The sequence below is a fragment of the Ambystoma mexicanum genome, chromosome 2q (assembly GCF_040938575.1).
Source record: "Ambystoma mexicanum isolate Mex_15411 chromosome 2q, UKY_AmexF1_1, whole genome shotgun sequence".
NCBI lineage: Eukaryota > Metazoa > Chordata > Amphibia > Caudata > Ambystomatidae > Ambystoma > Ambystoma mexicanum.
Window position 1 is genome coordinate 650556454 of NC_090924.1, and position 14511 is coordinate 650570964.

The window sequence follows — 14511 nt, forward strand, 5'->3', positions numbered from 1 at the left end:
GAATAAGAGAAGAGAAAGGTGAAAACCAAGAACTTATTCAACCTTCTTACCTGCATCCGGAATCTTCACACCAGCATTCCTGAAGGAAGACTTCCATTTAAAAGCACTGCGTTGCTCGCTGCAGCGCCGCGCTTCATTCACCTGTTCCCGAGACGCCGCCCGGCTCCATCGCGGCTCTCAGCACCAGTCGCCACATCTCTGCTCCTAGGGGAGAGAAGAACAGACAAAAGGTGAGCAGAGGAAAGCCGAATTTTCAGCCAGATTACTTACCGGCTTTTCTTGGTGAACCATTCCACATCTCGGGTCGGCGCCGCATCTTTGGCAGGTACCGCACCCCGGCCCCTAAGGGGAAAGGACATTTTCAGCCATATTACTTACCGGCTTTTCTTGGTGAATCATTCCACATCTCGGGTCGGCGCCGCATCTTTGGCAGGTACCGCACCCCAGCCCCTATGGGGAAAGGACAAAAGACATTATTGGGGAATTATAAAGACATTTAGAGGGGTCGCCCTCATCACTAACTCACCTGATTTTCCCACCGGCAATTTAACCCCTCAACGCATCGCCTTTGTTCTGCACCTGAAATAAAGGACAGAAAAGACAACATAAAAGGAGGCTCACACTTGAACTTTTGCATCTCCATACTTACGGCGTATTGCTCAGAAAAGTCAAGTGGATGTGCCAGCGCCATTCTGAAAACCAGTGAAGTAACTGGACGAACGCGCGCCCCTGCACCAGAAGCGGGATGGAGAGTTCATCCTTCCAAACAATAAGGTGAGCCTAAATCGGGGGTTTTGGAGGAATCAGAAGAACGAAGAGGGGAAGGGGGGAGCAAGCACACTATTCGGCAGACAGCTAATCCCCTTTCTCATCTGCAGAAGGATAATCCTACGGGCCCGACAAGCAAGATTTGGGGGTCCTGTTCAATCGGTGGTCCGAATTCTGCGCATCACGCTTGAAGAGGCCACAGCAACCCAGACCAGACCAGCGCCTCCGTGGGAGCCAGGTGAGCATTACAACTAGTCCCAAATTATTAACAGAAACCAGTACAAACCATCATATTGTGGACGTACTGGTCGGGGCAATTTGATTGCCCCGGGGTCTGTTAGTCGAGGGGGCACGTCTCCGTCCCCCCTGATCGAGTTTTGGCTGGTGGCAGTGGAAACTACTTTTTATATTCAACCGCGAATATTTTCCTATGGGATTTTCCCATTGTTCGAGGCTACCAACTTTAATTATTTAATTCTCATAGCCTCGAACATACCGCCGGTTTATTTAATTAATATTAATTCTCCGGTTGGTATTTTTTGCCAAGACTCGATTCTAAAATGGCGTTTGTCTTCTCTTCTGTGACTCCAACCCAAGTTGAGCCCTTTGTTCCACTTTTTTGGCGGGCTTCTCCACAGAAGCCTCCAAAAGTGGTGCCACTCTGTCTGGGTACCACAGGGGGTGTGGGAGGGGGTTTAGGCACCCTGGACCGAGTTACCTAGGTAACTCAGGTCGCACTCTTGTGTGATTGGCCCAAGTGGAGAATGTTTGAGTGACAGCTAGGCTGAGTGAATGGGGGTTTTCTGCATAAAAGCAGGGTTTTGGGGACTGGAACTTCAGAAGTCGCCACAGGACCTGAGAATTCGACGAGGGAGAAGCTGAGCCGACCTACCACGACGACACCAACGGTGGATCCCTGCAGAACCGGCTCACCACTTCCCGACGACAGAGAAGATCTCCGGCTGGAGAGGCTTCTTCCACTGACTGGTGGGCACAATCAGTTTTCCTTTCTTTCTTCGCATCCCAGCCCGGTTTGTGGTCGAACTGCCCGTGCCAAGCACCCCGGCAGCCGGATAGCCACTCAACACTGAACCGCGAATCACCGGACCGCTCCTTGTACCTGAGAAACTCTGCGGCTGGTTTCTTCCCTGGCAGTGCAACCGACTCCTGTCTTCCTCCACGACGAGATCCTCTCTTGCCCCGGACAAAGCACCGACTTGCACCCGCTGCCAGGAACAACTGTCCCTGCTGGAGCGTTCTCACCACTTTAAAAGGTACTGTGTCCGCCAGGCCTCCCCTTCTAAAGATTGCTACAAGGTAATAATAACTCCTTAACCTTCTGGACTGGGCTGGCCGCCTTGACCCTCTAACTGGTCCCTTTCTGTGGTCCAACTCCTTTTTGAACTTTTACAAGACCTTTGTGCACTACAACCGTGTGACCTTGGACACATTTCGTTTGGATCCTCTGAAAGTGGATCCGGCCTCTTGAACTCTAACTTCACGGTTTTACTTTGCCTTCCTCCCTTGTTATGTTCTTGAAAAAGTGTTGGGATCTGCTTCAATTTGTTCTCTGCTTTTCTCTCCCTTTTTAAAACGAACTATTAGAGTGCCATCTACGTTAAGCGCTCACCGCTGTCTGGAAATAAGTGGGGCTTTACTTAAGACTTGTCTAATATTCTTTTAAGGGAGTGTATATCTTTTAGTGACCGTGTTTTTGAATTGCTTATTATTAGTGCCTGTGTGTTTTTCTAGATGTGGTTTTAAATAAATAATTATATCTCTTTTACACCAAGCCCTGTCAGTGTTTACTTGTTCGATTGTGTGCTCTTGACCTATTGTGAATACTCTGTATACTGCCTAACTCTTCTTGAGGGTAGTCTGACTGCTCAGCCACAGCTACCAAGTGAATCTGTGTGGTACAGACTGCTACCAAGTGGGTTTACTGCCAAACACCTGTAGTCCTAAATCTTTTGCAGTGGTCCCAGAGGGAACTGCACAGGTTTCTGCCTAACAAGACACTGTTCCCCATCTGTTGGAACCCTGTGTCTGTGATGCCCAAGTCTACAGTGATGGCATGGTCCAATGCCACCTTGCCCTCCTGGAGGATCTCAAGCGCCGCGAGCCGCTTGTCAAGTAGAAATTCTAGCAGCAGGGCCATCTTATACCACAGCTCCCTGTCGTATCGGGCCAGGATCGCAAGTGCAGTAGCTACTTTGACTGTCGTCGCCGAGTAGATCACTTTCTTACCCCCTGCGTCCAACTTCTTCCCCTCGCTATACGGGGGAACGGAGGCTGAAGATGAGGGATTAGAAGACTTCTTCCTTGCTGCTGCCGAGACCACTGAGTGCGCTGAGGGCTGCGACTGTAGGCACTTGGGTGCAGACTCCGGCACTCAGTACTTCTTCTCCAGCCTACTCCTCTTCGTCAAGGCTGAGCCCGGGTATCAGCGCCAGGCCCCCATCCCAAATGTCATCCAGGTTACATCCAAGGTCCATTCCGTTCCTCACTGCTTGCAGTATCCTAATGTTAAGGAACAGGTCTTTCCATAAACATTGTGCTTCTCGCTTCTCCTTTCTGGCAACGTTGGAGGTTACCTAGGAAATGGAGGCGGGTGTTCAAGCGTCTTGTGAGTCATCAGCTGACCATGACGCGGACTTCCAAGCCAATGCGGACTTCAAACACACACCCCTTACCGTAATAAAAGAACCCAAAGCATTTGCAGCGGCGCTTCCAATTAGCATTACTTTGATCCTTTTCAACTTGCTGTCTATTTCCTTCGTGTTTTGACATCGGACTTCCAAACTGACCTGTCTTTGCCTCTCCCTCTGGTTTTGTCCTGAACTGCTGTTGCCGACCTGGAACGCTGAACTAATCCTCTATCCTACTGTTCTTTGGTACTGTGTACCCGATTACTGGCAGAGTTTAATACTGAGCTCATGTATTCCGTTACACGCCCTTCCCTTCAGCTACTCCTTTGCCTGCCGGTTGTCAACCGCACACAGAGCTTTTTCCCCGATTCAGCGGACCCGGCAGAGTTTCTCTCGCAAATAGCACCACTGCAGTTCTTGGCTGTTGAGCTAGGCTTTCCTTGGTTCTGGGGTCCAGCGCTCTTGAGGTGGCTCAGGCTCCGTCCGCCCTGCTTCCTAGGAGTCCGGAGGATATTCCGGGAGCCAACTTAAAGACACTCACTCAATTCTGGTGTTCCTCTCCTGTTCCTGCAGCAGCAATGGAAGTGCAGCCAGCTCCGAGAGGATGTCCAGATGAGCTCGTCTTGGGTTCGATTGGTCCCACCAACCCAAGGGGAGAAGTCGTCCTTTGCAGGGCTCCTCTAGTGGAGATGAAAATGGAGTTTCAGCACAGCAGCCGAGCTTCACCGGGCAAACCAACAGTCCAGGAGTTGCAGCAGGCTTCTCTTCAAGTTCTTCCTCAGATTTCCTTCGTTCCAGTGGTCGATTCTGCCTTCCAAGCCAAAAGCCTCCCCTTTTATGCAGGTTTCTCCCATTCATTCCAGCCTAGCCGTCAATTAAACAGCAGGGTGGCTGTCCTCCAAGGATAGCCAGCCGGCTAAACACCCAAGAGTGCATTCCTGTCCCATAGGAGATTAAGCACAGGGAGGTTCAGGCACCTTGCTCACTTCCTGCTCCTGCCAGACACACTGGCGTCAAAGGCAGGCTTCAACAGTGAACCCCGCCAAAGACAAAATGAACAAAGGGACCAAACCTGGTTTGGCGCGCACAGTAAATCTCAAGAAGGATCTTTACAAAAGGAAATAGTGAAAAAAGAAGACTGGGACCATGTTGACGGAATGAGCACCCGTGGGTGCTTTACCAAGGCTGCAATTGCAGCCCGCGGTAAAAACACACAATGGTAGTAAAAAGTAAACCACTGCCACCAGCCATTAGTCATAGAAAGGGTAACATAAAAATGTTACATGAGAAACTAGACAAAGGGATACCAAGTAACCCCTCCAGCACACTATGGTAAGATAGTGTCTGCTGGGTCTAGAAAGTTACAAACTGCAAATAAAGTCAATTTCACTTCACTGCTCTTGGTAACTATGGTTAAACCAAGAGAAGGTATTTAAACCTTTGGGAAATCTAAGAGACTGCCCTGTGCCACTGCACTGAAGGTGCTGTGTATCACAATGCAAAGATGATGCATACGGAGTTTGTCAGACCCCAAAGTCAAAAGAAACACAAAGAATATATCACAGAAAAATACACGAGAGAGTGGGAAAAAGGTCTCTCTCACTCTCTCGAGGTTAGAAATTAAAAGTCCTAAAGTCAAGCAAAAAGGGCTGGTCTCTAAGGTAGAAGGGAATTAGCACATTTCTGAGAATTCTCCCTAACACCAGCCGATGAAGAAGGGCGACGGATGGAGTCAGTCAAGGAGCATTGAGCGCCAGTCCCGCTGCTGCATTCTGAAGGACCTGCAGTCGCTGGATCTGGTACTTCGGTTGTCCCAAATAGATACCATTACAGTAATCCAAAGAGCCTGTTATAGAAGAGCCTGCGTCTTTAACTTCTGCCTGGCCCAATCACTTGGAACTCTTTTCATCAGGTTTTAAAAGTTTGTCAATGTCCTCCAACACACTGCACAACCTCTCTGCAGGTTCTGCATGCCAAATCTCAATTCCATAGGATTCTCTCTCTCTCCAGGAAAAAAGGTTTTCCTAATACAATTCCACCATTTCCAACTTGGTACAAAGTTCTTATTTTATACTTAAGGAGTGGAAGCATCCAGGTTCTCCCTCTCTCCAGCCCAGTGTGTTATAGTGTGTGGTTCTTGGACTTCCCAAAGTCCTCTGGCCTTCCGACAGACTTACTTTATCTCCATCTCTGTGGGGTGTCTGCCCGTTCAGGTTTACCACGCTAGACTTAAAAGAGGTGGCTGCCCTCTGGGGAGAAGGGACAAATAGTCCAGATTCGTCACACCTTCAACCTTTGACTTATCCCAGGAGATCGCAATCTCAGACCTTCCAGAGAACTTGTCTCGAGAGAAAGGGTAACTCCTGGCACCACAATGTCCAGTCCATCATCACTTAACCGGATAGGACATATGCATTTCGTTCCGCTAATAGCCTTATTTGCTACTTTTTTTTTCCCCATCAGGGCCAACAGAGGGCACAAGGCCTCTTCTGTTTCCTGGAGCCGGTGGATCACAGAGCCAATGTTCCTAGCTTACTCTTTACCAGACACTGGCACCCCCCAGGTACCAGGAATGGGCAGTCGACTAAGGGCATACCACCTCCTGGACTGAGGGGAGGTGGCCCTCTTTAGAGGTCAGCAGGGCAGCCACTTAGGTTCAGGGCACGATTTTGTATCTGCGGTCCTCCAAGCAGCTCCATCCCGAGTTGCCATTTTTTTGCTGTCTGGTTGTAGAATTCACTGGGTGTCGGCATCAGAGGGCCTCTCTCTTTTTTTGGACAAAGTAAATTAAAGGTCTTAAGTATACTTCAAAAATATTGACTGGTAAAGGAAGAGTAGACATGGGGAAAAGGCCCCGATTACTTAGCGTAATCTTAATTACACTTAGTCCTACTTTTCCTCTTCACCGTCCAGATACCCACCTCTCGCTCCCAGGGACTGCGCTAGACCAGACTCCCTGCTTTTCTTATCAGAAGGCGAGGTTGGCAGTGCACTCCTTTATGCCCCATGTGACGGGGGGGGGGCATGGACAGAAGGACGATATAAGGATCGAAGGCCAGCAGTTTTCAAAGGTTGTAGACTGTGAGGAGCGAAGAGTAGACTGGGTGGAATGAAGATTTCTGGTAATTACTCTGCACACTTGTTTTACTGTAGGCCATGTACCGTTTTACAGGGAGTTAAGTTTACAAATCCCAAAAATCAAGAACCATGAATAAAGTTAGACCTCTCAAGATATTAGATCCAACCTCCATTACTGAAAACGTGTAAGTCACTTTCACGGCACTACAACCCATGCACTTCGAATGTGGCATTGACGTTATTAATGCATGTACCGCAATATGTCAAGGCAAAACAATGTACGCAGCAGTATTAAATCTTAATCGTTCTGAGAATGCTTACATTACTGAATTGTTTTAGAATAGATTTGCTAATGTAAGTACTCCATGTTGTTTGCTTACCAGTAATGAGAGTGGCAGGTATTCGGTCTGTCAAAAAATCCACCACAAGAATACGGCTTGTGACGAACAAGACTCCACCTTTCATGTAAACATTGCAGCGCTCATTGCTGGAAATTTCATTTGTAATAATCCGAGGCAGATGCACTACACCTTCCGATCTCAGCTGTTCGATAAAATACTCCTAGGAAAGCAAACATATCATTAGAGGGCTTGAGTGCAAACAATCAGGCAGGCAAGGCAAAGGAAAGCAATTCACAGACAGAGAGGCACATAGCAGCAGCCTCATAGTAAGTAGTAACGGACTGCTACGTTCATCTGGGCTGTGGACTTGAAACATAAAAATGCAAAAGAGAAAGGAGCAGAATGCTCTGCAACAGTAGAGGACTCATTTTTGAATCTCTGTAAATTGCATGGAGAGGATTGCCAACTTGTACACTTCCCTGAAGTCTCCGTCATGCAATTTTGATTGTTTGCAAAATGAAGTGCAGAAAAATCTAGACGAGACACGTTTTCTGTGCATTGCGGGCACATACATAGCGCAAAGAATGGTTAATGCTTCCTACAATGGTTGTGCATGGAAAGCAGCATTTACTTGAATTCATATAGACCGACCCAGCTTTAGCACCAGCAAACAACTGGAAGAACCCACTGGAATCCGCAGTATCCCTGCCGGCATCAGAAAGCAGATGCTGATAGAGATGCTTGCGTGTTTGACAGGTACAGCAGATGCTGTTTTTTTGTGGGTAGGGTGCATGTATTTATTTATATTCTTTGGCATCCGCATCCCCACTGCGGCCATAAACGGGGCTGTTGTATCCAGTTTTATTTAATCACCGATCCCTGATGGGATATTAGATCAGTCGGTTTAAAGATTGCCGCTGCCTTGGCAAGGGCCGAAACATCGCAACCGCAGTAGTCGAGGTGTAGAACCACTAACATAACGTTCAGTGTTTAGTCCACCAGCATCCTCTCAAGGGTCTCAAGAAGCTGGCCTGTGAAAGGTCCAAACAATAGATCCATAAGGTCAATACCTACTGGTAAGATTAGAATTGACGTGATGTAGGGCTCTGGCATTCAGTTCGCTCCTTTATGGGCATATTGTATAGCAACTTCCAGCAAGCTGAGAGCTCCCGAGCTGTGAGCTGGGTGTTTCCATCTAGAATATGAAAGTTACATTCAAGACGCACCGTTCAGCTTCTGATTATAAAAAAAAAAAAAAAAAAAAAAAGGTTATGGAGACTAATACAGAGAGTTCTCGGTTGTGTTGCAGGCAGTGGGTGACAACTTCTTTTTGGAAAACAATCAAATGAAGGACTAGATCGCCATTTTGGAGTGAAGTGTGAGTATTGGTGCCAATTACACCACGAACAGTTCAGATGTACTTGATTGCTAGTAACCGATTTCTTTAATTTCTTAGAGTTGAATTAATTCTTCCTTGGGTGAGGAATGCCCCACTGTTTAGTTTAAATCTACACAATATTTATTATTTTTCATTTTCCAACGTGTAAAAAAACGTAGATACCTTTGCATTTTAATAAGGTCAGTATCAATTAAATGTTTCAAGTTAACCTGAAGATGTGGCCCCAGCTGATCGTGTATTCCTTCGAAACTAGTGGTGGATCAAGAGGTTCGAGGACAACATTGAATTTTTCTTTGGAATGTATTTATTTGCATTTGTTGAGCGCACAGCAGACCCAAGATATCGTGGCGCTAGTTACAGTGTTGCTTATACTTAGTTACATACACTTCATGTCCGTACGGTTACATTGGACGAAATATCTTTTTTTTTTAATTTTTTTTTTTTACAGATATGCAAGAGCAGCAGGAGCACATGAGCACGGGGTTAGTTGAATAGGGCAGTTTTGAGTTTTTTTCGGAAGGAGAAGGGAGATGCATCAGCTCTGAGGTCAGTAGGTAGGGAATTCCAGAGTTTAGGTGCGAGGAAGGGGAAGCCTATGCCTCCTGCTTTGGTTCTGTTGATGCAAGGTATTGCTAGTTGATTCGTGCATTGTGCTCTTCTCGGTCTCGTGGATTGATATCTACCTATCGTGCCAGATAAGTAAGAGGGAGCTGTGAGGTTGATGTATTTGACTGGGAGCCAGTGAGCTGCCTTTCTGGCTTGTGTGATGTGTTCTCTTTTTGGTATGCTGAGGGCCGCTCTGAGAGCGTTGTTTTGGGTTGTTTGGAGCCTAGATACGTTTTTTTTTTTAGGAGCGCATTACAATAGTCTAGTTTGTCTCCTATAGTTGCTCGGGCGATGGAGAGGCAGTTATCCTTGGTTACGAATGGTTTTATTGCGTTAATGAGTTTAGTACTGAGTGCTGAGGCCGAGAGTATGGCGCCGACTTATTTGTCCATAGATAGCGCGGCGTCTATGTGAACCCCCAGTGTTTTGACTGAGGATAGGACTGGGATGATGCAATTGTCTATGTTGAAATTGATGTACAGTGGGTTGAGGTTGGAGAGGGTGGATTTCTGTCCTAAAATGAGTATTTCGGTCTTGTCCCCGTTCAAGCAGAGGCCGTTAGTAGCCATCCATGCTTGTATGGTAGAGTAGATTTGCTGTAGGGTAGAGGCGTCTTGGTGAGAATTACCTGCGTGTCGTCGGCGTAATTTGTGTAGGTGATCCCCAGCGCGTCTAGTTTATCAAATAGTGGCTTGGTAAAAAGATTATAGAGCTTGGGGGCAGTACAGGAACCTTGCGGCACACCACAGTGGATGATGAATGGTGCTGCATGTGCTGTGTTAGAGAACACTTTCATAGCTCTACCCTCTAAGAATGATGTTACCCAGGATGCTGCGTCATTTGAGAACTGTGCAAAGTGTGTCAGGTGACTGGTAAGTGTAGTGCGGTCTACCACATCAAACACAGCTGAAAGGTCAAGGAGAAGGAGGAGAGCGGGCTTGCCTTCGTCTAGGATGTTGGTAATTTCGTTTTTTAAGTCTAGAAGGGCGGTTTCAGTTCTGTGTCCCTTGCGGAACCCAGATTGTCTTTTTCCTAGGATTGCGTTCGATTCAAGGTATAGTTGAATCTGTTTGTGGGCGGCCTTGTCAAGTATTTTCAGGAGGAATGGGACTGTGGTTATGGGTCGGTAGTTGTTAGGGTTAGCAGGGTCTAGCGTTTTTTTTAAGAGAGGGCGTACCCAGGCCTCTTTAAGGCTGTCTGGGACTATGCCCATTTTGAAGGATGCATTGATGAAGGCTGTGAGAAGAGGGGCAAGTGGTTCTGCGCATACTTTGATGATTTTAGGGGGGCATACATCACCCTTGCATTGTGAGGGTTCGAGGTGTCTGAGGATGTCAGTGACCTCGCCTTCGGAGATTTCGGTAAATACAAATGTGGGCAAGTTTCTTACTTTTACATTAGGTTTTATCTGTGCATGTGCACTTTGTTTTGGTAAGGTATTGAACTGGTGGGATATTTTGTTTTGGAGGAGGAGGTTTATTTTTGTAAGCATGGCTGATTGAATGCCTGTACACCATGCCTCGTCTTTGACGATCTCATCAGGGCATGTATGTGGTACGGTTAGTTCTTTGAATATATTGAAAAGTTCTTTAGAGTGGGAGTTGGCATTGGAGATGCGGTGGTTGTAGGCTTCAGATTTAGCAAGGAAGATTGCATCTTTGTATTTTTTTTGCTATGGAGTTGAAGTTAGCTTTTGTGGTATCGCAGGGGTTAAACTGCCAATTTTTGAGCACTAAGCGTTTGTCTTTGCGCAAAGTCTGGAGTTCCTCTGTGAACCAGGAATTGTAGTGGAAGGATTTTTTTTTGTTTTCCAATGAGGCAACGGTGTTGACAGCCATTGTGATGGTGTCTTTGAATATTTCTGCGAGGATGTTGGGGTCAGCAGAGAACGGGGGCGCTATGCATGGCAGATTGAGGAGTACACTGATATTATCAGCGGTGAGTTTTTTGGCACTTCTGGCTAAGGTCGCCGGTGCTTTGGTAGGCACTTTAGCGCTTAGTGAGACAGGGATATCAAATAGGAGAAGGTTGTGGTCTGTCCATGGGAGGCTAGTATTGGAGGTGATGGCTGTGTTACAGTTGTGGTCTATAATCCAATCTAGGATGCGTCCTTTAGCAGGAGTAGGCGAAGTGATCTTTTGAGGCCTAGGTCTTGGAGGTCTTTGGCTAGTGAGATAGCAGTTTTGTCCTTAGAGTCGTTGAATCCTAGGTTAAGGTCACCTATAAGTAGTGATTTTGTGGATTTTTTAAGGTCGTTTCCTAGGAGGTGATTGACTTGACCTATGAAATTGGTGGTTGGGCCGGGTGGACGGTATACGGTATGAATATTTATTGTGCTATTTGGAGAGAGTGCTAATTTGACTGATAGGATGTCAATATTTTCTTCCTCTTGGTGGGGTAAGGTTCTGATAGAGAGTGTTTCTTTGTGAATAATGGCTATGCCCCTCCTGTTCTGGCTATCCTATCTTGTCTAAGGATGGCATACCCTTGTGGTAGGGCTAGTGAGATGGCTGGGCCGGAAGCTTTGTTGAGCCAGGTCTCTGATCGCGAGTAAGTCTAGATTTTGGGTAGTTATTAGTTCATTTACTTCTAATGCGTGGGCATTGAGTGATCGTACATTGATTAAGGCGCATTTGTATAGCGTTGGGCACAAGATTGTTGTGGGTATGGTGTGGGTGTCTGCATTAGGTACAGCGTTACATTGAGAGTAGGAGTTACCGCTAGGTGTAGTAAGCGTGGGTTTGAACTTGTGGCATATAGAGGTATTATCACGATGGTGTGGTGTGTGCACTTTAGAGGTGCGTGAGCTAAGTCTGCAATTTCTGTGTGGTATGTGTGTAGGGGTGGCATGGTGGTGGATAGGGAGGGTGCAGGCTCTGAGTCTGTCTAATCTGAGGCTGAGGTTAGGTATCAGTGCTGTGTTATTTGGAGTGTGTGAGGGCTTGGGCAGGAGGTCCATCGTGTGTCCTTGATGACTTGAGGTGATTTGATAGTGGTGGAGGTGCTTTAATGTAGCGGGGTGAGGTGTAGTCATAAAGGTGAGTAGCGTGCTAACTATGCAGGTGATGACGGGCAGAGAGTACATATTGTGTGCAAGTTCATTTTGCTCCTATGCTCGGGGCATGTATTACTGTTGAGCGAGATAAAGATTACACAATATTGGCCTGGAGGGCAGAATGCACAATACACTATATTGGCCTGGAGGCTGGGATGTGGCCAACAATGGTTAGATTCGAATGGCAGAGTATCACAACAAAATGGCTAGATTCGAATGGCAGAGTATCACATCAAAATGGATAGATTCGAATGGCAGCGTATCACATCAAAATGGCTAGGTTCGAATTTATATGGGCACACTATGAAATGAAGGCTGATTTTCTTTTTTGAGATGGGGTAGGCATACAATTTTTTTAGTGGCATAGACTGGACAGAGCAAGGAGTGGCTAGCAAAGGTACAGATGCATGGAGTGCGTAGCTACTAGTATGACTATGGCATTTTGGGCGGCACATATGAAAATAACATGCATGTCTGGGGATAGTGCAAGGGTTAGATATAGCCCGCGGGCTTACCTTAAAGGACAAAGGTCAAAGGACAAGGGTGTCTCTGTGCTGCTCCTGCAGAGCAGGTTTCTGTGGGGGAGCTCCTGCTCCTGCTCCGACCCTGGTGCTTAACGGTCTGGTATAGCAGTGCGGAGCAATAGGGGTGGGAGTAGTCAGTGTCCGAGCAAATAGTTGTGGCTAGTAGAAGCTGGTCGATCATATGTGGAAGATTAGTCTAAGATCACACATGTCACAGTGTAACCTAGTAACTAGAGCCACATCAGTAGGGCATTTTAGAAGGAGAAGTACTAAGTGGAGAAGTAAAATCCAAAGGTGGAGGCGAGGACTAGTAGTGGAAAAGTGAGCAGAGGAAAGTGTGGACTAGCAGTGGAAAAGTGAACAGAGGAAAGGGTGGACTAGCAGTGGAAAAGTGAGAGAGGAAAGTGTGGAGAAGTGAGATCAGTAGTGGTACAGAGAAGGTAGAGCAGTAAGAGTGGAGAGAGCGAAAGTGGTAGGAAAAGAAGGTAGAGCATCGGAAGGTGGGGCAGGCAGTAGGTCAGAGTGAAACATTGTAGAGACAGAGAAGGAGAGGTGGGTGAAGTTGGTAGGCCAGAAGAAGAGTACAAGGGAGTAGGAGAGTAGTAAGGCAATAAAAGGCAGAAGGACGAAACAGCACCTGCATACAATACCCTCTTAGAACTAACCATTGGTAGTGTAGGGCCAGTAACAAAGTCCATGAGGGAGTTAGAAAGCCGGCTTTCTGGGAGTTATCATTAGAAAAGTCAGCGTCAGCCAGCAGGGGTTACAGGCGCCTGGGTTAGGTGGAAGGTTTTTTATTTTGTATACATTTTGAGCGAAATGTGTATTTCAATGGACCGTTGTTTTGCATGAGTTACAAGATTCTCTCTAACAGGACTCCCACCTTAAGAAATGCTACATGAAAAATAAAACAAGCATTGGCGAAGTTATTCGTTTTGGATTTGGTATATGGAATAGCAAAGAGGGTCTATGAGGAGTAAGACGAGGGAGCAAATGAAAAGAGGGTGAAGGAGAATGATTGGAAGAGGATAGAGGGGAAGTGGTTACCAAGGGAAAGAGGGGAGTCTTCAAGGCACTCTCTGCAGATACATGGTCTTGGAAAGGAAGGGTGGCACTGTGCACTGGGATGGTCAAAACTCATCAAAGCGGTGCAGGGAATTTACAAAACCCAACATCAGCAACTGGATCCAGCAGAAACTATTTGGAAACAGTAAATTTGAATTTCCAACAGGACAATGTCCCTTCAAGTAAAAAAAACCTGGAACAGTATTGCATGACAGCTTCAAGACTGGCCAGTGCCACTACAGATACTGCCATTGACCTACCATGGTAACAATACAGAGAAGAAGAACGTGATGCTTAAAATGACCGAGTACTTGAATACGCATAAAAGACTACATTCCTATTAGGCTTGTGAGCTACTTTTTCTGCCACTTTAAAACTGTCAATTAAAAAAACGTGACAGCAGAGGCAGATTACGGTTGGGGGTGATAAATCGAGTAGATCATGTTATAAAACTTCCAACTGACACTTAAACAATTGTTTCCACTGTATTCAGTTAAAGCATATGGATTTAATTTCATATGAAAAATAAAAGAAGCCATGGATATGATAGCAATTCAGTAGATGTACAGGCACCCACTGATAAGCAACTGGATTCATTGGAGATCAAGGTTTGCTGGAAAGTATACCAGTACATGAGAAACAATCCACTGTACACCCAGAGAGGGAAGACAACCAACTACCTCAATAGTCAAAATCAGAAATCGTGCTCATCAGCGCAGTGTCATCAAATGGCCATTGGGTGACCATCAAACGCTGGCCCAACTCCTGCACCAGAATTGTTGGTAAGAAACATGAATATCACCTCTGACATCAACCTACTGTTTGAGACTCAGGTCAGAGCATCCAACATCTGCATTCTATCACTCACGAAAACTGCAAGAACTCGTCCCCCTTCCATTCACAGTCTCCCCAGCCTGGCTGTCATCATCCTATCTGTAGTCAGGTGTCTAAATTACTGTAATGAGGTATATGCCAGGAACCCAGAAAAAGCACACATCTAATCCCACAACAACAAACTTAACTTACA

General features: G+C 46.4%; 1 protein-coding gene across 2 annotated transcripts in view; it reads right to left on the reverse strand.

The window, feature by feature from the left end:
* ERCC4 (ERCC excision repair 4, endonuclease catalytic subunit) overlaps positions 1-14511 on the reverse strand; it is a 469013-nt gene that overhangs the window by 395915 nt on the left and 58587 nt on the right. For both annotated transcript variants that reach the window (XM_069647829.1, XM_069647830.1), the window contains exon 2: positions 6875-7055. In XM_069647829.1, the coding sequence (XP_069503930.1) occupies positions 6875-7055 (181 nt within the window). The remainder of the gene's footprint in view (positions 1-6874; positions 7056-14511) is intronic.